This window comes from Heliconius melpomene, chromosome 7 (genome assembly GCF_056956725.1).
Source record: "Heliconius melpomene rosina isolate 202511_hmr_F chromosome 7, ASM5695672v1, whole genome shotgun sequence".
NCBI classification, from domain to species: domain Eukaryota; kingdom Metazoa; phylum Arthropoda; class Insecta; order Lepidoptera; family Nymphalidae; genus Heliconius; species Heliconius melpomene.
This window is the reverse complement of record NC_140395.1, coordinates 3,659,961-3,686,852: the sequence shown is the minus strand read 5'-3', so window position 1 is coordinate 3,686,852 and position 26,892 is coordinate 3,659,961. Positions and strand designations below refer to the sequence as shown.

General features: G+C 31.8%; 2 protein-coding genes across 2 annotated transcripts; both read right to left on the bottom strand.

The window, feature by feature from the left end:
- Nucleotides 1–562: 562 nt before the first annotated feature.
- Nucleotides 563–8,158, bottom strand: LOC146537374 (uncharacterized). The gene is made up of 6 exons (XM_085188205.1): nucleotides 7,943–8,158; nucleotides 7,337–7,442; nucleotides 6,636–6,745; nucleotides 6,062–6,124; nucleotides 5,576–5,863; nucleotides 563–4,358 (listed from the first exon to the last, which is right to left on the bottom strand). The coding sequence occupies exons 2-6, from the start codon at nucleotides 7,437–7,439 to the stop codon at nucleotides 4,152–4,154; spliced, it is 771 nt and encodes a 256-aa protein (XP_085044331.1). The 5' UTR covers nucleotides 7,440–7,442; nucleotides 7,943–8,158; the 3' UTR covers nucleotides 563–4,151.
- Nucleotides 8,159–9,633: 1,475 nt separating this feature from the next.
- On the bottom strand, nucleotides 9,634–23,819 carry LOC146537373 (pro-neuropeptide Y-like). The gene is made up of 3 exons (XM_085187848.1): nucleotides 23,716–23,819; nucleotides 11,489–11,657; nucleotides 9,634–10,250 (listed from the first exon to the last, which is right to left on the bottom strand). The coding sequence occupies exons 2-3, from the start codon at nucleotides 11,653–11,655 to the stop codon at nucleotides 10,139–10,141; spliced, it is 279 nt and encodes a 92-aa protein (XP_085043974.1). The 5' UTR covers nucleotides 11,656–11,657; nucleotides 23,716–23,819; the 3' UTR covers nucleotides 9,634–10,138.
- Nucleotides 23,820–26,892: the final 3,073 nt, after the last annotated feature.

Here is a 26,892-nt window from a genome sequence, read left to right as displayed (position 1 = left end):
TAAATCATTTTTTGTCAAAAATGTCTAATTAGCTTCAACGTTTCCTTACACGAGTAAAGAAACGTTATTGCTTGTTTCATAGACAACATCAAGATTATCTGTTGTGACACAGATGCCTAATTTTTTTGCTTACTTATGGTACAGTATTGGCGTAAATAAAATAATTTGTTTTATTTTTAAATTATTACGTCGACAAAAGGTATATAAAGTGATTGCTATGAACATGAAAATAAAATGAGATTTATATATAATTAAGAAATAATATAACTGGATATAAAATTGTATTAAAAATGTACTTCTTCCTGTGTGTAACGAGGCCGTCGTCGCAACGGCGAACCACTTGACTGTAAACGCGATGATTGTGAGTTTGAGTTCCATACGGGGGATTGAAATATTTTGTAAAAATATTTTGTCCCGGGCGCGAGTTAAACTCGCTACGCCACTGTCTGAACCCACGGCTATTATTATTTTTAGTTAATTACTTTCCAACTAAACCACTATTAGCTGGAGTAATATTTTTTATTTTATAAACTTATCAGGGAAAAAAATAAAATAATAAAAATCCTTTTGTATATATATTTAATATACCACAAATGATTAATGCCACTTTACCAATACGTTCAACTACACATCGAAGACACAAACTATTACGAAATATACTACGTAACACATATTATATGGACACAAAACATATAAAAACACTCAGAGATATTAATTGGTGTTTAACTAACATTAAGTTACCATAAATGTTAAGTACATTTGTATTAATTTATGATTAGTTAAATGAATTAATATCTTAGAGAGTGACTTTACATCCACAAAATATTCCTGTGTATTAAACTATTTTTTTTAACATATATTTTATATATTTTGAATATTATGCGTTTTTGAAAATTAACGTGTAATTAAAAATAATTTCTTCCATATATAATGTAAGGTACTTACGGACATTTTAAAAATATATATTATGTAACTATTAAAGTTAATAGTATTATAGTTTTGTAATTGTTTAAAGAAAACATTTGTAGACAGAACAACTAATTTAAGTTTTATATCAAAATATTCCCAAAAAACCTATATTTTTGAGTAAGTCTTACAAAAATATCAGTGTCAGTTTGCTCAGAGTTTTATAATAATGTGTGCTAAAAATGTGTAAAAAAATGTAATTTTACAAAAAAGATATGAATGATCGTGTTTATAGAAAGTATATAGGAACTTTACTCTAGAGGTTTTAATTCGTGTACATCAAATAGTATAAAATACAATACGAAATTATACACCGTATAAGAAGGTATATTTAGATATCTATAGAAGGCATAATTACTAAATGTCTATATGTTATATATAATGTCTAATCTTATACTAAACAGCGTAAAATTAACGTTGCACAATCATTTATTAAATAAAATATATTTCTCCTCAAAAAAGGATAAAATACAATAAAAATAATAAGGAAATTAAATTTGTTTTGAAATTAGAATTAGGATTTTTAAAACATTGGACTAAAAGACATTGTCTTTTAGCAGTTGCTAAAAATATAATAAAAAAAGTAAAAAAATGTCTATGCTTACAAAAGTACCTATATATTCGAAGTGACATTGATATTTAATTTCTGTACAATTTAGGAATTATGATTTATGGTATTATAAAGTGTATACTAAAAATTATTAATTTATTCAAAATTCCGTCAGAAATCTCGTTCAAATTATTTTACGGTTTTTTTCATTTTCAAAACACACGAGGAAATTAAAAATAATTAATTCCAACGGAATTCCAATAAGACTAAACTGGAAATGTCTAGTTAAAATGTATTTATACTAATTCTCTCCATAGTCCATATGTTAATTATTTATATAATATATATTAATATTTAAATATACGTTAAAACCGCCATATTTGCATACGTTAGCCGAATAAATGACATTCCGAATCAGTCTTAGAAACAACAACGAGGCCTCCACTTTTCATTATTTTAGAGCGATTTCCTATTTTATTGTTCATTTAGTGTAGGTTCTAATACCATTCGTATAAAACTTCTATACAAAATCTGAGTGAGATATAAAAAAATGTAAGTACATAAACATAACGGCGAAGTGACGTTATATTTATGAAGTTTATGGTGATGAAGAGAGCCAACCCACATATTTACTTACATATAAACGTGGAAGGAACAGTAAAAAAACTAGATCAATAATAATTTTATTAAAATTTTACTCGTAACTTTTAATTCAAGTAATAAAGAGACTAATTATTATTTTTAAGCTTGGAACCTGAGTGTTGAGACACTCTCATTCATCACACTTTGAGTGGCGGAATATATAACGCGGCACGTTGTTTCGATCATAGAGTAAGGAAACGAAAATAATTCGTTCCTCTGATTGGAAATCGAACCCACAACCGTGGGGTTATTAGGTAAATTGTCTGAAAAATTACAATGCTGCGGCTTCCCTTCACCACCAAAGAGACGGTATGAAGAATATATAGATCCTACAAAATTGAAAATATTAAAAAAAGAAATTTAAATAAATAATAGCCTTGTTTCCTGACGTAACTTCTTTTTAATGAGAAACGAAACATAATTTATAAAACCTATATAGGTATTTAAAATAATACTTCGCGTGTTAAATAACTGTAACAATTTGCATAAAGCAACTAGCTAGTGTTATTTGTAACGCGATGAATATTTTTAAAAGTACAAAATTTTTTGAATATTTTTTCTAATAGCATTAAAACAGTTAATTTTTACTATTGTGACGATTTATTTTTTTTGAAATTGTGAACACAGATTTACTACCATTGACAATATTTTTTTTTCATGCAGGTATAGAGATGAATGGCCTTTGATTATTATGCCTAAGAGATGTAACAAAATAATTGAAATAAAATATTTTTAATCTACGATTGTGAAAGTTCAGTAGATAATAGACTAATTACTACATTAGGCCGTATATATAAGTTCAGAATTTTGTGAAATATAGTTGATAAATATACCTACGTATTATTATTATTATTATGCCTAAAACTTTAAAATATTACATATTATAGCGATATAAATTATGTACATGGTACCGAAATTCTAAAATTGCAGGATATAATCTACTGAATACAAGTCTACTGGAATTAAATAATACTGTGAATAATAATCAAAATCGTTCTAATATTTTTATACCCAAAACTAAAGAGCTCCACTCAAAATATCGGCCAACAGTATTAACTATTAAGTACCTAATGGAAGGGCCCATACATATACCTACACAAAAACATTTAATATTTATTCTAGATATTATCTAAAAGTCCAGTATAAGAAATAGTTTAAAAATGTGCCAAAAATAGTGGTTTTTATACAATATACATATTTTAGGTTTTTAGAACAACAGGTCTTTTTTGTTTTTTTCTTCGACGCACATATTTTTAGGTAAAAAAGTGTTTTTTTTTATATAAAATGTGTTTAAACCTGTGTTTTCCTATTAGGTATGTGGTATTTTCATTCTGTGATACTCCAGTTTCCGTGAAGTGTCATAAAATGGTGCTAAACTTAGTACGTTCATTACATACCTACTGTGTATACTGACTTACGGTAAAAACGCAGATAACTTAAACTTGGATGGCAATTTTCTTAAGTTGGAGTCCAATAATGATTTAAAAAAGTATTCTATTTTTTTATGCAAGACATTTCAGATAAAATTTAAACAAGATATTCTTGGACATTAATACACTTCTCCCCATTTTAGAAATTACCATCAGTTAATGTCCAAATTGAGACTTTTTATTTACTCCATTCCAAATACAAATTCACAGACAATTGATAATTTTCCCAAAAAAACACCCAAAAACATTACAATTTCCACTCGCATTCATGTTTACTGAAAATTACACCTCACATTTATAGCAAGAAAAGCAAACAATCGGCAAATTTGCGATAACAATCCACAAATTTCAAAAATCCCCAAAAATTTTAACTCTTATCCAAGTCCACAGTATCCAAAAACTACTTGAAAAACCCCAAAATTTTCACTCTTTTTTTCTTATTCACTGAACCTGACACCCTACTTACCCAAATTGTAGCGCTAAAGAGGAAAAATCCACAATTTTTCCACAAACTAGCCCAAAAAATTACCGAAAACTCCATAATTTTTCACTTCTCGCTATATTCACTGAACCTGACAACCCACATTGATAGCACTGAAGAGTGGTGCAGCCCCGAGCCCCGCGTCGCCCTCCCCGATGCCCGCCAGGTACTTCGCGCCCGTACAGTCGTCGCAAGTACAACTGTCCGTTAGTGTACAGAGTCCCCGGGATGTGGCTATGGCCTCCCATTTAATTTGTTCGTCCAATGTCCCCGAACGAATTAGGAGATTCTGTTGAGGATGGCAGATATTTTATTTTTCGTAGTGAAACAATTATAACATCTTCATAATTCTTCCTTCCCAAGAAGATTGGGCATAGAGAAACATGTAGTATGTTATAAGACAAACTATTCTCAACTTTTCATCAAAAAGAAAAAAAATCCCCTGGAAGAATTTAAACCGACCACCAATAACAGCAAGTAAGCCTCGCAAGTACATGTCTGTATGTTTGTGTACGGAATTCTCGAAATATGGGTACCGTACTACCAACTGTGCAGTCGTCGCAAATACAATTTTCAGTTAGTGGTCAGAGTCCCCGGGATAGGGCTATGGCTTCCCAATTTAGTTGTTCATCCAAAGTTTCGATCGATTTAGATTTCGTCTAATATGACAATATGAGTGACGTTTTATTTATCACTGTGGCCCTAGGGCCACTAGGCCCTAGTGTTAAAATATTCTATTTCCATTTTTCAGCCCGAATTCGAGACTTTGGAACTCAACGCCGCGGTTACCCACCAGAGCAGAGAAATTACTTCAAAACAATAATAAAAAATATGCAGACTTTAGAAGTCCACTATAATTATAACTTAGGAAGTAACTTATTACAGGCTCAAGTGACACTTTGACTAACGGTGAAGAAAATTGACGTAACCCTCATTTAACTAAAACTCTTTAAACAAACTTAGCTTAGGAGTCGTTTCATAGTTTAAAATCCATTAATAAGTTTACATCTTTCTGAAGAGGCTTTAGTGATGCAGCAGCAATAGGGCAGCGTTTAACTTTACGCGGATGTGGGTTCGATTGGTCATTTAACGTAAAGTGCGGCGTTGAGTTCCGCCGCTCTATAAGAAAATGGATTGACCTGATAGGTTAAGTTCTCTCTCTGCTCATTGCTATGAGTTCAGGTCTGAAGTTAACAAGCGCGAATATAAATACCAACTTTTAACTCAATCTTATAGTTTCTGAGTAAATTGGCAGTGACAGACAGATGCAAAGAGACATTTTTTAGCTTCATGCTCTATATGCAGACGGAACCTAGTGTTGAGACACTCAGCTTCCCACTTTCCGCAGAATTCTTGAGACATTGCGTGTAGTAGGTATGGCGGAAGTAAACGCCGCGCTTTTACTCGTTACCAGAGCGAGGAAATTAAAATATTAAATATTTTATTTAAAAAAAAAAGAACCCTATACTTATTTAGAAAAAAAACATTAAAAGATAACTAACTTACCTTCATAACTTGAACATCGCTGGCTTGCCACATATCAAAGTCAGTCAACTGTTGCTCCTTAGACCTACTTTTCTTAGGTTTCTTCAACATGGCGCAGTACATTGAAATATCTTCACTCGTAGCGATCGAAGGATCGTCGAATTGTAATGAATTAGCGTCGTACGACGTAGAATCGTCTTCTAAAGTCAAAGTTTTGTCCAGTTCGTCGTGAACGTGGATTTCGTCTATGTCCTCTAATGTCATTGTCGATGTGCCGGTGGATTCGTTTTGGAGATTTTCGTATAATATCTGAAAATGAGAATAATCCCAAAAAAGGTGTCATTTCTTATATATTTAGTATGTGGAAGTTAAATATAGGTGTACCTACTTTAAATGGAGTATATATATTTTTTTGATTTTATAGTAATTGTTTAGTAAGAAAAATTCCCAAAATCTTTTGTACAACGAATTATGAAAAAAAAGTACATAAATATTTATATACAGTACCTGTTGCTCTTCAATCTTGCTACTTAAGCTAGCTCGTCTGGATGGTGGATCATCACCAATAATCTAAAAAAATATATAATATTTTCTCTAACTAATATTAACTTTTTTATCTATTTATTTAATAAAAAAAAAACTTCACCAAGGCGTTGAGTGCCGCCACTCAACACTTAATGCCTCAAGTCAATGGTAAACAGTGGTAAACGGATGTGTCTCAATGGGAGAGGGGTGTCTTAACACTAGGCTCCCAGAGTCTCTTTGCCTACCTTGCTAAATGTGGGATACGCGCGAAGCTAAAAAAAAACAAAAAATGCACGTAAAATTTCATATATAATAAATAAATTTCTTATTTCCATCCCGATCCAACCATAACGACATATTCAAGATGCTCTCAAGTCAAAGGAGCTGAATTAGGACTGTAATTTTCTATACAACACTGGCTCTCGCTTCAATCGTTGAGCTAACAAGGGTTCTTAAGTTTAATCATAAATATTTTTCCTTTATTTCAGAATATTTAAAATGTTTAAAATTTTATGATATTTTTAATGTGTTTTTTTTTTAATTACCCGCTTCTTACCTCATCATCGTCATCATCAATGTTCAGCACGGAAAGTATATCCAGTGGAGAAATGTCGTGCGCCACGATGCCTTTACTCGTAGAGGGTACCGGGGATTCAGGAGAATTCACTATTTTTACGGAGAGAATAAACTTATTTTATGTATTGAGGCATTTGGATAACTACTTACTAAGTATTTCACTTACTTACATTTTATATTAACAATATTGCAGCTACAGCTTTATGTGCAGCTTAGGTTAAAATACGTTAGTTATTTTTCAGTTTCTAACCTAACATAAAAGCTTTTTTAATATTTTTTGATAATATGTGGTTTTTATCGTAGCGGCATTTGAACCTGCGTTTTTTAATTAATCGACATGATAAATTATTTTTAAAAAAATGATATGATGCAATCGCCGATGAAGCTTTGATATATTTATTGTTTTTAAATTTCTAAACACAAAAAAAATATTAATCTCTAATAAAATAAGCGTTAATTGTTTTTTTCTGTCTCTACTTTTAGTGATCACTCGCACAAACTCCTCGCGCCTCGCGAACTGTATTTAACTTATTTTTTTTTTTTTGAGAATTAAAGTAATGAATAGATTTCAAATCAATTATTTTGCGTGAATGTGGATTTGAACGTGTTTTAAAAGAAGCTGGTTCCAATCCCGCTACGTAGAACAACAGGGGTAGTATAAAGTAGTACAAAATAACTTACTTTGTTCAGTGTTAGAGTTGTTCTGTAAAAGATTTTCAGTTGACGGTGGTTCAGTATTTTCCCTACTTCTTCCTTTGAATATACCAAATTTTGTTGGAGCCATAGTCTAGAAGAAATAATTTTATTGTAGTTTTTCTTATACTCGATGCATTTAAATATTTATGGACCTTGAAAAAAACAGAACCCTTATGGGATTCATTTTGTAGATCGTTCCTCTGTATGTCTGTCCGTCTGTCAAAACGCAGCTAAATTAACGCAATCAAAAGATCGAGGCTAAGAATAGAGCGTTTGTTATTATATTATACGTTTTGTTTTTGTATATATAATACACATATTGTATATTAATATTTTTATATTAAACTAACTAAATTTATTAAATAAATAAAAAAAAAATAATTAACTATATTAAATTAAACTTAATTTACATTTCTTGCAATCGATATTTTTTTTTACCATAAATACCTAATAATACAATACTCAAACAGAACAAAAACAAAGTTTTTTTTAAGATAATAAATAAAAATGAACAGGTGTAAATCCAAAAAGCTCTCATTTTATATTATTCTTTATTAAATTACTATCTCTAATTCAAAACATGATACTTACCAAAAATGACGACTCAACACCAAAATATTATTTACATTAACACAAAACACTTTCAGACCATATTTACGAATAATGACGAATAATTTCTTTTTTATCAAATCTCACATAAATTATATATTTATTTGATCCCTAAAATAAGTAAATATGTTTATAAAAATGTATTTTTTTAGCAAAAATCTGATTTTCAAATAACACTGTCATGTCCGTCAAGACAACATAGACTGGAACTGAAAGGTCTTTTACAGTACGCAGTACATCTGTTCCAAGCGGAAAATTTCCACAGATTGTATATTTGCAAATATAATTAGATTTTGTCTGCAATTTAACGAAATAAATATATTTTATTTAATATTTTAAACCCTAAATATGTTTTAAATGTAAAGATTGTATACCTTTACATTTACAACATTATAATTTATATACTTATGCTATAAAATAAACTCGTCAAGAAAGTAGAGTTTACGATTGAGAGCTAGAGCTTTTATCTGAAAGTAATGTCTGCTTGGGCCCTTTGGGTTATAAATTTTTAATAATTTACTTTTATTTATTAATTTATCAAAATTATATTTACGTGACTAATGACAAAGTATATTTTAATGTAGATGTTGTGAATCTTACAAAAAGTGAGTTTCTATTACATTTTATTAAAACAAATTTTGACTTTTAAACACTCGTTATAATTTAATATTTTTAGTAAAACCAACAATTACGTTACGTATAATGTACATTATCAGATCTGTCGATATAAAGAACCCTGTCTGGGCTTGCTTTGCACTCGGAAGATGCGCGCGCATTGTGTTTGCAATCTTTCGATTGTATGGAAAACATCATCAAAATTTTTGAAGCAATTTAAACTTTATATTGTTAAAAATAAGAATACGATTTACTTAAACTAACATCATTGCTTATTTTTATTTACTTTGTAGAAAATATTTATTTTAACGTCCTCGTCGCTATACATTTAGTAATTTTAACTATGCAATTTCTATTTCAATTTCGTCAAAACTTCATTTCTAACAAAAGAAACAAAAAATATACTTATTATTTAACTAACAGTCTTCAATATTACTGAATATTATGGTGTAAAAAACGTCAAATTGTTACGTAATTTTAATATTCGGACTTTCAGAAATGTATCATGTTAAAGTTGTTTTTTTTTTACTCTTCAAGTTTAATGTCATAGGTATGATATTTCTATTTTAGCTTCACGCTTTATTCCGTACATCAATCAGGAAAAAGAAAGGACACTTAGTGTTAAGACACTTCTTTCTCCATTTACAGTCCGAATTCGAGGCATTGTGTGTTAAGTGACAGAACTCACTGCGGCACTATGTTTCGCTTTTACCAGAGCGAAGAAGTCGTAAACAACCATGGGTAGGTGTCGAGGCAAAGCGAAACGTTGAATTCCGCCACTCAACGTATTTGGCGGAGAGTGGGCAGCGGAGTGTTTTAACACAGTTGTTTTACATGCGTTAAGCTGGAAAATAAAACAGAAGATTTAATGAAACTCACTCACTTATAATATAAGTCTTTATTTTCGAATTTAACGAAATAACTTTAGGATTTATGTGTAAACCTCTCGCAATTCCGTTATAATGAAAAATGCTTAATAGTTATCATTAGATACTACTATTTTTAACTTATGTGGAAATTGTCATGTAAGGATAGGTTCTATAAATAAAACAATAAAATAAATAACCAATGTATCGGTTATAATGCTTTAATTCCTACAATAATAAAGTTAACGCATTAATAAAATTGAACAGTTACTTAGTTAACAGAGAAAATCACCAAAAATATGTTTTGCCCAGCCCGAAATATATTTTTGGGATTTAATAGATTAAAACATTAAAATAATAGTAATTGACTAGAGTATAGACGGATGTACTTTCGATTGACTAGATCGCTGAAGAAGTTTTTTTATTATAATTTTTCAAAATCCAATTTTATTAAATATAATTAACATAAATAACTTATAAACTTTGAAATCAAGAAAAAATATGTTACCCTAAATTTGGCATATTAGTTTTGGCGGGGATAAATTTATATAGTAAAAAATTTATACAGATTAAATAAAAATAAGACAGATAAGAAACAGTTATTTACAGTTTAAATTACATGGTTATAACTTATTTCATTATTGTTTAATATAAATAAATTGGGTCATTGGTTAAATCGTAATTTAGGGAGTCCATTTTACTTGTAGCCGAGATTTTTAAACATGTCGTCGTTTAGAGTATGCTCGAAAAATGGCACATCTCTGAAGATGACGGACGCGTCGGCTATATGCATCTGCCTTTTACCGTATCTGAAAAAAAAAATTAAAGTAAGTCGGTACGTTTTTCGATATGAAATATAAAATAATGTAATAATTAAATAGACCGTGTCGTCTATAAAGGCGACGGTTGTGGATACAATTCGCAACTCGGGAAATAAATTATTTTCATTTCTTTGCTCTAGTGAAACACACAATGCCTCCATTTTTCCGCGGAAAGTGGGGAACGGAGTGTCCTAACACCAGGTTTCCAGATTCCCTCTGCCTACTGGTCTACCCTGCAATATGCGGGATACAGCGTGAAGCTAAAAAGAAACCATAATATTTCTCTTCAGACCAGTTGTATTAATAACTATTTTTTTATTTTTTTTGTTACTACAAAAATAATATATAAATAACTAGGTAAGTTACAAATAAATACAAACAATAAGTTTAAAAGTGCCATCTAGTGTTCAATAGATGAAATAACAAAAAAAATTAAACAACACCCATAGTTCATACTAGCGGACGCGCGCAGCTTCGCTTTCGCTTATTTAGGGATGAATTCTAATAAACTATTAAACATATGTTTAATGAAATATTTTTAAGAGTCTAAATTTCAAATTTTATAATAATCGGTGGCGTTATTAAGATTTTTCCATACAAACTTTCAACCCCTTATTTGCACCCTTAAGGGAAGAATTCTAGAAAACTATGAAACATGCGTTCAATTAAATACTTTTAAGAGTCTGAATTTCAAATTTTATAAAAATTGGTGGCGATTTAAAAAAAATCTATACAAACTTTCAACCCCTTATTTGCACCCTTAGGGGGAGAATTCTAGAAAACGATGAAACACGTGTTCAATTAAATACTTTTAAAAATCTAAATTTCAAATTTTATAAATATCGGTGCTGATTTAATTTTTTTTCCATACAAACTTTCAACCCCTATTTCACCCCTTTAGGGTTAAAATTTTTCAAAATCCCTTCTTAGTGGATGTCCAGATTACGAAAGTAAACATCTGTCCAAATTTGACGTTTCAACCATCAGCGGTTACGGCTGTGCGTGCGTCTTACCTCAGTCAGTGAGGACAAGTCCTTTTATATATATAGATTATATCAATTATTACTTTCTGTGCTAAATAAAAACATAACATTAAAACAAAAAAAATCTTAATTGTTTATTTTCTTACGGAAATATGACGTTAAAAAACAACCTAATTAGGTTCAGAGTTCTTTTACATTGATGTATACATAAATTATTTTCAATACAAAAAGTTAATGACTTACCTTCCTCGTCCATGTACAGAATAATATTCTTGCAGTTCTTTCAAATAATTGGATATCTGCTCAGCGGTGTCGAAGCGTTCGGGGCGGCGCGGGCGCGGGTACTGAGCTTGCGTCGCGCACGACAAGATGGCGGATAGCAACAAAATGGCGGAGAGAAGGGCACGCATGGCTGAAAACAAATATTTAATAGAAATTACAAAGGGAACCACGTTTCATAACGTTAGAGTATATACATTTAAAACAATTAAATTAAAATGACAGGACCATCGTAGCGCAAAGGCAAAACGTGTGATTTTTGTTGTAGAATGTACGATTTTTTCAGGAAATCATGCGACCGTAGATCTGAATTGCAACTATCCTCAATATCTCCAAGCATTCCTGAGATAAGTGCTCTTGACATACAGACAGAGAGACAGGTGGACAACAAAGTGTTGTAATAAATAAGGGTTACTTTTTTCCTTAAAAGGTACGGAACCCTAAAAAGGTTCAATTCCATTCACATTCGACATACTCGTACCTACTGTGTAGAATTAATTAGAAATTTTGCTTTGTCAGGCACTTAAGTGCTTCGATATGTTAAATAAGACCGCGGAATAGTAACGATCGATTAGACAATTAAAAACGTATCTAGGGATTTGAAAGATATCGCTCAACATATAACATTGTGATAGACGAAATTTGTGTAATATGATATAAATAGAATAGAATTTGATCTTTTTATATTTAGCAACTCATAAAAATGTTGTACCTTTTTAGGGACTAACGGGACTCTTAGTACTTGCTGTTTAATAAGTTATTGAAAAATATCAATGATTATTATTATTAAGCCCGTAATTCTTTTATGTTAGCCTTTACATTAGGATTTATAAAAATACGGAATTTAAAAAAAGTGTTAAAGGTACCAAATTAATGATTTTATAAATGATAGCACGCCTTGGAAATGATATGTTCGCTCCAGTCTGCTTCAAAAGTATCATTGTCACTAAAAAATAAGTGCCAATTTACAAATAATTGATATAAAGAAAATAGTCGTTTCTTGCTCTTAGAATATGTTATGATAACTCTAGTTACGTCCTGCCATTTAACTATAGGCCAAAACCTCAGAAATAAACCATTGGGAGTTTATTATAATTTAGTATACACATTTTGAATACGGCCAGGAATTATTTTATATCCGTGCATTAGCCATGTAAACTGCGTTTATGTCAAATTAGAGCGCAATCTGGGGGGCGACGCTAACGATGATTGCAGGTACGCTTCAATATAAGCAGAGAAATGTTTATATTTGAAATGTTTTTTGTTCCTGGTTTGTTTTAAAATTAACGCCGTATCCCGCACACAGCAGGGTGGGCAGAGGGAACCTAGTGTTACGACACTTCGTTCCCCACTTTCAGTCAAATTTTTGGAGGCATTGCGAGATGAGTGGCGGAACTCAACACCGCTGTTTACCTCGACACCAGAGCGAATAAATGAAAATATAAATGTAAATAAATATTTAATTTCCTCGAGTGGGGATCGAACCTACACCGTCGCGTTACAGTCACAACCTTGTGCCGTTGCGCCACTACGACCTCTTTTTTTTTAAATTGTGAATTTTTAAACTATTCTTCGGCTTATTTGGGGATTTGCAAAATTGTATTTAGTGGCGGAATTCAACGCCGCGCTTTGACAGCGTTTGCAATTAAATCTACAATTCAAAACCTTTAGTTATTCTTGTCTAAATTACAGAGCTAAAATCTAAATATATATATATTATTCAAAGATATTTAACGAATCATAAGGATTAACGCCAGTAATATTGGATTATAATTAAATAACAAATTAAATATTTGTTAAAGTTCTAGCTGGAGCCCTTTAAATCTTTATTTAAAGATACAATTTGTTATAATATTTAATTATAGGATTTGAATTTTAAATTTGACACCAATGTTGCTCAGTCGTGCAGTATTTGATTGACCATGAAGTTGGGGTGGGGTTGGGTTTAGGTTCTGTTACATACGAAGTAATGTCTAAAAATGAGTAGTAAATGAAAATTAAGTGTCGTGTCACTATATCCTCTCTCGCTTTAGTTTCACGTTGATTGTAGGAATAGGGGGGTAGTCCGTAAAATTTTCTCTATATTATAAATATAAGCAAATGTGTAAACAGTATTTGAACCCCCTATTACTGTTCCAACAGCGCATCCTAAGACAACGTGCTATTGCAATAAAGAGAGGAAAACAATATTTACTTAAAATAATTTAACTGGACGTAAACTATGAAAAGATTTATGAGGCAATAATAGTGGTGTACCTAAAGTGTATTATTGGAAAAAAGATTATTTATAACGTTCAATTTATAGATTATAAAAACTGTTGACAAACTAAATATATATTACTTGTACAAGGTAATATTATAAAGCTGAAGTGTTTGGTAGAGCGCGCTTAGCTCAGGAACAACTGGGTTCAATAAAAGAAATATTTTTTTTTGTTAGATAATACATTTACTTAACGTTAATCGTTTTGCACATCAAAAAACTTGCTATAGGAAGCACATCTTGATTTTAATTGTGGATTATGTATTAGTTTAACTAATTTGATCCCGGGCGCGTGTTCAAGTAAAAACTAGTTAGGTATAAAGAAAATAAAAAAAATCAGCTTCACGCTATATCCCGCACACAGCAGGGTAAGCAGAGGGAACCTAGCGTTAAGACACTCCGTTCTCAACTTTCCGTCGAATTTTTAGAGGCATGGCGTGATTGGCGGAACGCTCTTTGCCTCGACACCAGAGCGAAGAAATGATAATATAAATGTAAACAAATATTTAATTTCCTCGAGTGGGGATCGAACCCACAACCGTCAGTCACACCCTTGTGCCGCTGCGCCACAAGCATAAGCATTAATATTTATACTTGCATTGTACACTACATATAATGTTTACGAATTTCAATATTTTTTAATGTTTTTAATAAACATATGTATACCTAGATAGACAATATTTAGAAGCCGTCGCGCTGCATCGTGACAACGTCTGGCTCAACGGTGGTGGATTCCAAGTCAGAAAAATCAGCATGAGCATTTAGTAATAAGGTAAAGCGTGGTGCTGTGGTGAGTGCAGGATACAGTGCGTAACTAAAAAAATCTAATTATATCGATATCAAATAAATATCCATTATCTAGATAACCTAAGCCTCACTAATGAATCATATCGGCCTCACAAAGCCAACCTAGGTTCAACTCAAGTGTTTGTAAAATTTTACAATGCACTTTAAAATGAATGCATTACGCAAATTAGTTTGCCATTCTTGCCATAAATAACTTAAGAGTCTAAGAGGAGGGTAAACACACTTTGTCAAACAGTTTGATTAGTGATAAAATGGGATTTGTAATTTAATAGCGTGGGTTCGATGGTATCGATGGTGGTGGGATGTGTCATGTGACTGACAGGTGTGGGTAGTCGATTCGATTTGCAATCTGAGAGAGGAAATGAAAATAATTCGTTGCTTTGTATGACAATTGATCGCATACTATGAGAATTTGATATCGAAGCGACAAGCACGAGTGGAACGTTACTAAAACAATAATCTTTGGCAAAATTATTTGCTTGTTAGATTTTGGTCTATATGAATGATCTTTGTCCTAACACAAACATTACCTATTTTAAAAGATTGTTGTTCTTTATTTATGGCGATTCCGAGCGTGCCAGCACTAATCACTTCGCCAAGACGCAAAACACGCAAAGGAGAATGTACGGTAAAAAAAGACAATATTACGCAATAGGAGAATGCACGTCAAAAAGAGATTCAGCTCCAGATCCAGATCCATTTGAATAAATATTTAAAAGAAGGATAATTGCAATGCATTTTTATTTCGATGAAAGAAAATTTTGCACTATTGGAGGGTATTTCAGCGAAAAATTACCCGAGCCAATAATCGATCGAATACGAGAATAATGAAACGATTGTCTGTGGCCATTCGAATAGAATACCTACATACATAGGTATAGAAACATTGATTAAACATGGTGTTGCTAAGAGATTGATGGCAGAATAGGCCATAGACCACACTTTCCTTTCACCGCTTTCGGTTTCATTTGTGTAGCGGTTCTCAACGCCGCTAGTCGTAATGATAATATTTATCGAATGAAGTGAAGTGAAGAATGCATATCACATTGTATGCTGGAGCATATCTATAGCAGTTTATGCAGATGGAACACCGTGTTAAGACATTTCGTGACATTGGGTGACTTCTTTCGAGACATTGGGTTGGGATATAATTAATTATTACTAAAGAATCTATAATATTTTCTATCCATATACCTAAATGACATAAAATAATCCAAATTTTCTTACGCACATAGCAAACTAACATAAACACGATTAATTTTAATTTGAACAAACATATAGGCTCACGGCGCAATGTAAGCCTTTTGTTTTAATTGCCAAGACCAAGAGTAATTGAAGATTTCGATAATTAATTACCCCCTTCATCTAGAGATACGATTAGATCAAACGGTTTGGTTGTTAAAATGAAATCGTAAAAGTTAAGCTGGTTAGGTATGAGTTAATTGTTGTTTAATTGTAACCTTTATTTGTCTTTTGCAAATTGATCATAGTTTAAGGTAAGTCGTCGTGGCCCAGTGAGGCATCGTCTGATTGTAAACGCGACGGTTGTGGGTTCAATTCTCACTTGAGGAAAAATAAATTACTATACGTTTTTCTACTACAGACATAACGCCGTTACAGGTATAACGGTCTAGGATAAATAATTTTCAACGTTTTTATCAATACTTTCCTATGATGTACGCGAGCGGGAACCTAATGTTAGGTTCTTTTACTATGCACCATACGATTTTCGAGACGTTTCGTGTTAAGTGATGGTACTCAACATTTACTTTTTACCAGAGTGAAGAAATGATGATGCATTCTTCCAGTGAGAATCGAATTCAAAACAGCAACATTACAGTGAGACGCTGTGCTGCTGACCACGACCGCTTCATATATTACAAAATAATATAAAATTATCTTGCAATCTAATTTACATATTATAACATTTTCAAAGGAATTTTACGGAATGTTATGCAAAAGACGCGTTCCCGCCATTACGCTCACGTTTCATATTGTAGTGTTGCCAGGCGTGAAAATAATATGGGACGAGGTGGGAATACCTTTGACTGGCAGCACTTTACTCGTAACTAAATTATGATTAGCGTTTTGTAATTATAAATTACTAGGCAACTACGTGCAGCTTCGCCGGCTAAAACTTATTTTTATAGTATAGTTAAATTACAAAGTCTTAACATAAACTATAGCCTATGAGTTATTTTAAAGTGTAAGCTGTAAAATTTAATCTAAATTAGTTTCATCTAAAAAGAGACAAATATCCATCCTCACAAATTTTCAAATTTATAATAGTAGTAGCATTGAAGCGTGGTGGGTTCGAATCCCGTTCAAATTCTTCTAGTTTTCTAAACATAATCTATATATATAAAAGGACTTGTCCTCACTGACTGAGGTAAGACGCACGCACAGCCGTAACCGCTGATGGTAGAAACGTGAAATTTGGACAGATGTTTACTTTCGTAATGTGGACATCCACTAAGAAGGGATTTTGAAAAATTTTTACCCTAAAGGGGTGAAATAGGGGTTCAAAGTTTGTATGGAAAAAAAATTAAATCGGCACCGATTTTATAAAACTTGAAATTCAGATTTTTAAAAGTATTTAATTGAACACGTGTTTCATCGTTTTCTAGAATTCTTCCCCTAAGGGTGCAAATAAGGGGTTGAAAGTTTGTATAGATTTTTTTTTAAATCGGCACCAATTTTTTATAAAATTTTAAATTCAGACTCTTAAAAATATTTAATTGAACACATGTTTCATGGTTTTCTAGAATTCTTCCCCTAAGGGTGCAAATAAGGGGCTGAAAGTTTGTATGGAAAAATCTTTAAAACGCCACCGATTATTATAAAATTTTTAATTTAGACTCTTAAAAATATTTAATTGAACATGTGTTTCATGGTTTTCTAGATTTCACCCACTAAAGGTGCAAATAAGGGGTTGAAAGTTTGTATGGAAAAATCTTTAAATCGCCACCGATTTTTATAAAATTTGAAATTTAGACTTAAAAATATTTCATTGAACACATGTTTCGTGGTTTATTAGAATTCACCCCTAATAACGCAAGCGAAGCTGCGCGCGTCCGCTAGTCTATACATATAAGTATTGTTTAAGATAAAATATAACAAATAGACAACACTAATAATGCAGTTAAAAAACCAGTAGAGATCACTAGGCATAATAAAAAAAGGGTACCTATTCTTGGTCAAGTATATTTTATAAAAGGGTTATTTTGAAATCGTTCGTTTCAATATCAACCTTTTCTTATAATAACATTACGCGTAAAGCTAACGAAGATAACAATTGGCCTTTGTTATTGGTAATGGTAGAAAGAAATTTATTATAATGTTTCTATAGAAAAATTATAAAAGTCCTATTTACTATTATTATTATTATTTGGAATTATGAAAGATTTAAAATATTATTTTGTTGTGGAATGGTTTTCCTTTTCATAGATAGAATCAGTGGTTTGTGGGTGGTATCCGTTACAGATAATTTGTATAGAATATAAAAATGGCGGTGTAGTTGGAGTTAAGCATTTTATAACATGAAGGTGATATAATTTTTATCGCTTTATAAACAAAAAAAAGTTTTAACGTATTGACCGAGGAAATTAAAATATTTTCATCGGTTCCTCGGTCTCATAGAATTCGGAGGAAAAAGGGGAACGGAAGTGTATTAATGGGAACGGAGTGTTGTAATACTAGGTTTCCAGGTTCGGCATATAGCAGGGAAAGCTTAGTATTAACACACTCCGTTCACATTAAGACTTCGGTTCCCTCCTTTCCGCTGAATTCATGATACATATTGTTTAGAGTGGCGGAGCACAATGTTGAATTTTGCCTTGGTACCAGGGAAAAAAATAAATATTTCACTCCCCCGAGTGGGAATCGAACCCACCACCCAGTCGCACGCTTGTGACACGACGGCCTAATCAATGAAAATAAAAAACAAAACCGCACACAATTAACAAAAAATAAAATGTCAAACAAAGATTCTCTCTCGACTACATTTTGTATGAAGGACGTCACTAAGTCACTTCAAATCAAAGAAGACATTTGTAACAACGTCAAGCTTTATTTAGAGATCTTTTTAAAGATTTCTTTTAATAATATTGTTAAATTTGTATTTCTATTTAATAGGTTACATTTTCTTGAATAACGTTACTGTAAATCACATCAAATAAAGTTCAATATTTAATTTTATTTGTGACGATTGAAGTATTCATGTGTTATCTGGGTATTCTGGGTGGGTTACTGGGTTAAACCCAGATACCACAAATATCACTTTTACAGTCAGAAGCTGGCACACTGTGTCATAATGGGCTTTAATTAATTTCAATTTTAAAGGGAACTTAGTGTTAAGACACTCCGTTCCTCATTTTCTGTCGAATTCTGGAGACATTACGTATTGAGTAGAGGAACGCCAAATAATCGTTAAAAATCCAAAGACTTTCTAGTAAAGGGATTTAATATAATCAAAGACTACTGAGAGTTGTGTCCATATACACTTTGGTTAAGAATGATTGATGATACCGTAGCCGCCAGGGTTATATAAAGATAGTTTATTTTAAAAAAGTAAAAAACATAGTTTTTTTTTGAGTCTCCAATAACATGATTTTCAGCTTTACGCCGTAGGTACCTTGTATAAGAGTAGGAAAAAAGAAAAGTTAGATTAGTGTATAGACACTCCGATCTCCGTTTTACGTCCAAATTCGAGATTTTGCCACTCTGGGCAATTAATTATTTTCATTTCCACGACCGACTGCTTAAAAATCAAACTATTGTAAAAATCTTTCGGTCCGTATGCCGGGCCGCTTAGAATAATATTGAAACGTTCATATTCAAAATTATGATAATTTACGAGAATTCATTTAAATTTTAGTTGGCAATTAGCTTAATTATAAAAATATTGGTAATATGGCTTGAATATAATTATTAACTTGGGAACGAATATCATAGGGAAACCCGAAGACCATAACTGTATGGGGAAGAAAGGAGAGACCGGGTAAACGAAACGTAGACCAAGACAGCATAGCTGACGATAGACTGTTGTAAGAATGACGGCCCGACTGTGGATGAGAACAACGAACAACCGAATTGACAACGTCCACCCATTACATTTTAGTAGCGTAGGTACAATAAAGACTATGTTACCGACATTTTATATTATTACAATTGTCCTTTACATGTTTCACTGGGTTTGTTTAGAGTAGCTTCTATTCCACCGGTAATGTGCTTAAATTGATCTTGATACATATTCATGTACTAGCAGACCCGGTGGCTTCGCCCGCTTGAATCTTACGAATATTTTTTGAGAGTATGAATTTATTTTTTTATAAAAATCGATAGCGATTTTAGACACGCTTGTTGAAGGTACCTGGTCCTGGAAACACTGCCACAGATTGCCGGTGACATATTATATATATAAATAAATAATAGACTTGACACACACACACACATGGCGTATTCCAGAGGTATTAGCAATATTAGTATTTTTAACCGACTTCAAAAAAAAGGAGGTTATCAATTCGACTGTATTTTTTTTAATCATTTAGGTACAAAAGATAATCAAATTTAAAAAAATAAAAAAATATACAGAAAAAAGTATAAACGAACTTATCACCTACGCAATAATTATATCAACTAAGTAAAAAATCAAAAATATCGCGTCGTAATTTAGAAAGATAATTTAAGAAATGCTTAGAATTTTCTAGAGAAAAATGACAAAATATAACAAATACCTTCGCGATTCATTTCAATACTTAAATTATGTTAACAATTTATACTTAAGGCCCGGTCATGGCCCAGGGCGACAAGCGTGCGACTGTCAACTTGACTGGTTGTGGGTTCGATTCCTACTCGATGTCAAGTGTGGCGCCCAGAAGGTGATAAAAAGTGGAAACGGAAGTGAGATATGTGGACCACGTGTCCTGGATGGAGGTGACAGGATGACAGGTGTTCAAATAGGTTTTTATGTTTTATTTATTAAGAAGTATACGGGTACATAAAAATATATATTTCTAATTGAATAAATTTATATAATTAGAAATATATTTTTTTCGTGCGTGGTGCGTTAGGTTGCATCTAAGTCCCTAAACTATTGTTATTTCATATCAAAAACTCATGTGGTAATTTAATAAGCATAGAACTTAAAGAAACTCATCCCCTATCCTAAACTTTTGAGGGGTAAAATAAAAAAGTCAAATGTCAGGATTAGTTGAAATATTTAACTATATTTGTTTTTTTTTTTCAATAAAGTTGATACTTATAACATAGTATATACCAGTTTATATCTAAGTATAAGTAGATAAAACGGTTATAAAAGGTATTTCTTCTGAGAAGATACGACGAGAACTCAACAGGTGGTTTTAAAATATAATTTTACAATATGTTTATTACAATTATATAGCCGTGTCTGTTCTCTTGTGAACATTGCAGTATTTAATTCCACACATTAACATTCTTGCAGTATTCTTAAATAGAATTAAATTCTTTGTTTAATAATCTTTCTTTATATTTTACTGTGAATTTAATTAGAGGTCACATAACTATATACGCGATGGTTATGGGTTCGATTCCCATTTGGGGCAATAAATCATTTTCATTTCCTGGCTCTCGGCTCGTCGGTAACACGACAAAGCACGGCGTTTAGGTCCGCCAGCTATATAGGGGATACAGCGTGAAGCTATATCATCAACTAGAGTTAGATTTGTTATAAGTTTCATAATAAACCCTATGCGAAGCGCTTCCACAGCTATTAGAGTACGAGGGAAATGTTATTAACATTTAAATTATATACAAAAGTTTGTCCAGTACTGCCATACGCATCTCTAAATAGCATAGAGTAAAATAAATACGACTGAAATGAAATTTCGTATGATTTGAACGTAGCGGGATTTGAATACGCGTCCCTCAAGTTCAAGATGCTCAAGCTCTAGGGACAAGTACCTATACAAAACTATACAAATTATGAAATAAAAAAACAAATACAGTTTCACGCTGTATCCCTCATACAGGTGGGTAGGCATAGAGAACGTAGTGTTAAGTCACTGCCGAATTTTTTGGAGTCGTTGCGTGTTGAGTGTTGAACATTTATATAAGTAGCTTTTACCTGCAGCTTTGTTTTTCTGGATAAATAACAATATCTAAGAGTCATCTTTGCTTTTTTTTGGGCTTTACGTTATATTCCAAATATAGTAGGGTAGGGAGAACCTGCGAAATAGGTGCGAATAGGCAATAGATTACGTCGCCACGATTAACGTGATGTAACGTATCCTTGTGATGATGAATGGACTATCCCTCATAAAAAAAAACAATTCAAAGCAGTACCTACTTCCTGAGATTAGCGCCTTCAAACGAACAAACTCTTATACTCTATAATATTAGTATAGCTTCCTCTAAGCAAAACGGTCCCTTGATTTTTGGAAATAACAGAACGGAGTTTACTACATACCTACATACTAGTGGTTCGTTTTTGACGTCGCCCGTCTGTGCATTATATTATTAGGTATGTTTTTTTGAAGAGATGTTCTTACGCTATCGCATTTTAGAATTGAGTGGAAAATAGGGAACCTAGTGTTGAACTAGGTTCCTAGGTTAAAAAGCGGAAAGCTGAAAATAATATATGTAGATATATCTAGTTATTTAACAGTTTTATATTCCACACGGGCGTACGCCATGCCGTAATAGAAGGTAAGACAATTTGAAGTTTTTAAAGGCGTATTTAAACGTTTATTAAACCGTCGAATCTGAGCTCTTGTCAAAGAGGACCCGCTTTAATTAACTTCTTAATGGTTCCAGCGGAGTTAAGAAGTTTGCAATCAAAATATGTGGAAATTATACACTTTGGAAGATTATAAATGACTAGGTATAATAAATCGTTGTATTGTAACGGCGGTGAATATTTTCTTTTAGATTTATACTTTATTCCTGTAATAAAGCATTAATAAGGAGAGTAAATGGTTAAGACCCTCCATTTTCTACTATCCACTTATTAGATATGCCTAAGACCTGTTAAATTTAAATCTAAAAAATAAATAAATTTATCATAACAACTGAATTTCAACTAAGGGCTGGAAGCAAAAATAGAAATAGAAGAAGAAATATAAAACATATTACATTGTTGTTTATTAAACATTTTTGGGATATAAATTTAGGTACTGTAAACTTAGGTAATTTAGGTAGATGTGGATGTGTAGGGGAGCAGTAATAAATAATATCCCGAAATTTCTGAGGAAACGGAGAAAAACTGGATTTTAAATTCTACGCCTTAGAATCCATGCAAACGTTTTTTTATGGACATTACAGTATTATAAGTAAGTCAAAACGTAACACCAATGATTCTTTTGATTTTTTAATAAAAATAAGATAGCAAGAGAATTTTAATATTATTTCATTTAAAGCCTATTTGTTTCACCTTTACCTAAATAAATACCTTCTGCATCAAATACTAATATTAGTTTCGAAAAGTAAAATCTCAGGAGCTTAAATCAAATGTTGGCAACGATCGTTAATTAACTTTCCACCATAATGAAATTACTTTATGCAATTAAAACTGCACAGATAATATTATGATTTATAAGTAGATTTTTATAACTAGATGACACCTATTTTTTAAATATTTTTTTTTCTTTTATTAGTTTTGGCGAAGAATAGTTTTGTTTATTGCTAATAAAATATTTTTACAAATATTATGCCATGCTATGCTTAATAAAAAATCTTATATTATTAAAAAGTACATAAAATATAATACGAATATTTTATTGTGGGACGGGACAATCTTTCAAATAAATTAAGTTTTTAAATATATTTTTTTAAGTATGCCTTATATATTTTTTATGTTTTATTTGATATTTTTTTAGATAGTTCACTAAATTATAAATTTAAATCAATTTAATATTGCATTAATATTTTTTTTTTTATAACAATAAATATAATAAAATATTTTAAAAATATCGTCCCTATTTGTTAAACATTTAATATTTAACCAAAACACCTTATAGATACATATAATCTATTACGCACATAAAATATCATTTAAGCAATTTCGGAGCTATTAAATAAATTATTTATTTAATATTCATATATCGATAATAAAATTAATAAATACTATAAACAATTAATAACTTACCTGGTTATCTGACGGTGTCTCGTAGTTAGCGGTTGCCAGCGAAATGCCGCGCTAAGTCGACGTCGGGCCTTTTATTGCTGCATATGAGGGCAGAAGTGGCCGAGTTTACAGGTGGGCGGAAAAAGATAGGAGAGATGTAGAGAGTATTATACATATAATATTTTAAGTGGAGACCTTTGAATAAAGTGAGATTATTTGGATTGGTCATTTGGTACAGCTGTTTTTATTTTTTGTTTACATTTAGGAACAATTCATTTAATGTATAGGGATTTGAAGACGATGTAATACTTCAAAGTTTATCACAAGTTTTCACCAGCTAGTCGCCAAAGTGTTTGGATGGTTTTCGAAAGGTGCAGGTTCTAGCTCCAAAACGGATGTTTTAAAGTGGATACTTTCCGCCGAATTTTCGAGGCATTACGTGTTGACAGGTGGAACTCGTCGCGTTTTCCTTGCTAACAGAGCGAGAAAATGAAAATTATGTCCACCGAGTCGGAATCACACCCATCCGTCGTTTACAGACTAACACTTGCACCCCCGTTTGCTTTTTTATCTTTGTCGACAAAACATAAATTATAGAAATCTGCAACTATTCTCTCCCTCTTCGCTCTTTTAAAATGCTTAATACACAAAATGAGTAAAGAGAAAATGGAGATAAATAATTAAATGACTAACTGTAACTCCATACAACTCCTGTGCTATCACCGTGATATCGCGAGCGCAGCCACGCGTCGATTTTTATAATTAAACCGCCAAAGATCGCTTGAGACCGAACTTAATGAACTTACACGTAGTTACGTTCCGATTGTATCGACTAGCTTTTTAACGTTGCTTTGCGTGTTTTAAATTTAAATATATAACATATTTCACGCGTTAACCCGCAAATAGAAGTTCAAATTCAAAACATTGTATCAAATAAACTTTTACAAGCGCCGCACAATTTAAATCGCCGAATAAACATAAAGCTTAAATAAAAAGCTTTCCTAATTAATGTTGTTATTAACACTTACTTTGAATTTCTAATCGAACAATCATACTGCACATTTAAAAAAAATAGTTAAATAATAAAATTTTAATATACTTATCTCTATCATTTTCTATTGTCAAGGCAACGAAGCTAAATGCTATAGTATATTTTTGGACAAAACGTAAGGAACAGACAGTAGCAGAGGTACTAGTGTGGTAGTGTAATCACGACAAGTTGCGGTTTGATTCCCACTCACCGACCGAACCTGGCCGAACTTAATACTATTTTTAGCATCTTAACATTAAACTAAATAATCCTAAATTCAAATTCTACCGTAATATAGAGGCTGTCGCGACCGAAATGCAGAAACAACGATACATAAAGACTTATACATTTTGATTGTGTTAAATTAGAAGCTTAATTTTATTAAGTTTTTTTTGGTGCTGTAAGGGACTATAAACCCAAATCGACAGTCACTTAGTCCGCAATTAAATATCCAGATGTTTTTTTTTTTAAATTTTTAGTCATAAAAATCATACCCAAATTCGACAGCAAGAAAAGAACAGAGTGAACATTTCTACCTACTTAACCAGCCATGCGGTATGAGTGTAAAAACTGTAATTAACTATTTCTAAGTTAAAATTGTTAATTGTAATTTGTAACAAATATTGGCAGTTAAAAAGAGTGGCCATGAGTTTCTTTGCCTGGATCTTCTCATGAGCTCAACTATTTGAACGGGCTTTTTTCATGTCAAAATTGCACATTTTTTTCGGTTATTTTGTTTTTAATTTTTTTCTACTTTTATGACATGTCCAAGTAAATGTTAAGCATTTTTATGGAATAAAGATATTTTGACTTTGACTTTGTAATAATTTCTCATATTCCCTAATTTTAAAGTTTGATAAAGTTGTCGACAAAAGCTAAGAGATATACTATCACAATTTCAGTTCTCATGGAATTACACTGAGAATGCGACTTGCATTCCACAAATGTGCATAAATGTATACATATATAATTAATATTTATGTCACCTTTATGCTCAGTAGTCATGCTCCTACTTAGCCATGGGTTGTAAGTTCGATTTGCACCCGAAAAAAAAGTATTCAGAATTAATTATGTCCAGGAATTAAAAGCTTTTAACATACTCGTAATCCGTTACATAGCGACAAGTGTTTAATTCAAAGGCAACGAATGAATGAATGAATGTAAAACTTTTACATTCATTCTTTCAAAAGTGTCCACTACCCTTTTTCTCGTCATGCCCACAATTACCACATGGTAGATCCGCTCTTAGCACACATTTCTTTTTTTTTCTTCACGCTGGATGCAGATCCATCATAGCAGGTCTCCACTCTCCACTTTCCTATTTTGGAGACATTGCGAGTTTAATAATTGCTCCCGTTACCAGAGCGAGGAAAAATGAATAAATAATTATTTCCGCCTCATGGGAATCAAACCCACTACCGTCGGTCTGTGCCACTGCTGTACTAAGACTGTATCTATTGCTATAATTGTAATATTAAATGTGAAATAAAAACATTTATATAACGTCGTCATTACACTATGGCAAGGTAAATTGGACGATGTTATAACGCATTGGGCCAAGATAAAAAATATTTTTTTTATTTTCTCCTTGAAATCATCTCTCATCTGTATTTTGACATATGCAAAAATAAAGTGGCGAGTCACAACTTCTTATGTCTTATAGATGGAATAATAGAAAATAGTAAGTCCAGTAAATTATCTAAGATACAAAGAAAACGAAAATATCTAATTATATAAATATGGTGTGGGCTGAAGCCGACTGTAAGCGCGGTTGTGGTTACGAATTCTATACGAACTACAAATACTTTTTATTTTCTCACCTTCGTACTAATGTTAGTACCTGGGTGAGAAAATAAATTTAAGCCTTAAATTTAGTTGCCGTTGAGTTTTGCCACTCTACACAAAAAGTACGAGTGAGTGAGTGGTGCTTTGGGAATAGAATGTCTTACTTTATGTTCTCTCTATTCAACATGCTATATAACAGTATGCGTGGAAACCATATTCATGATTCATTTGAAAAATGTAAAAATGCTAGAAGAATTTACAGTAAAAAAAACGGATTTCCCTTCTTATTTATATCAGATTTATATATTTGGACATTTATCTGCATGCTGTAGCGAGTGGTTGCAGTAGCCTGTCCCAAAGACTACTATAAATTATTTAAAACT

What these genes read in the sequence shown, in the direction of transcription:
- LOC146537374 (XM_085188205.1), bottom strand. Translation starts at nt 7,439, where the DNA reads ATGGCTCCAACAAAATTTGGTATATTCAAAGGAAGAAGTAGGGAAAAT. An exon ending in CAACTCTAACACTGAACAAA is followed by an intron (nt 6,746 to 7,336) that starts GTAAGTTATTTT and finishes CCGTAAAAATAG; the next exon opens with TGAATTCTCCTGAATCCCCG. An exon ending in GCGATGTTCAAGTTATGAAG is followed by an intron (nt 4,359 to 5,575) that starts GTAAGTTAGTTA and finishes CATCCTCAACAG; the next exon opens with AATCTCCTAATTCGTTCGGG.
- LOC146537373 (XM_085187848.1), bottom strand. Translation starts at nt 11,655, where the DNA reads ATGCGTGCCCTTCTCTCCGCCATTTTGTTGCTATCCGCCATCTTGTCG. An exon ending in TCTGTACATGGACGAGGAAG is followed by an intron (nt 10,251 to 11,488) that starts GTAAGTCATTAA and finishes TTTTTTTTTCAG; the next exon opens with ATACGGTAAAAGGCAGATGC.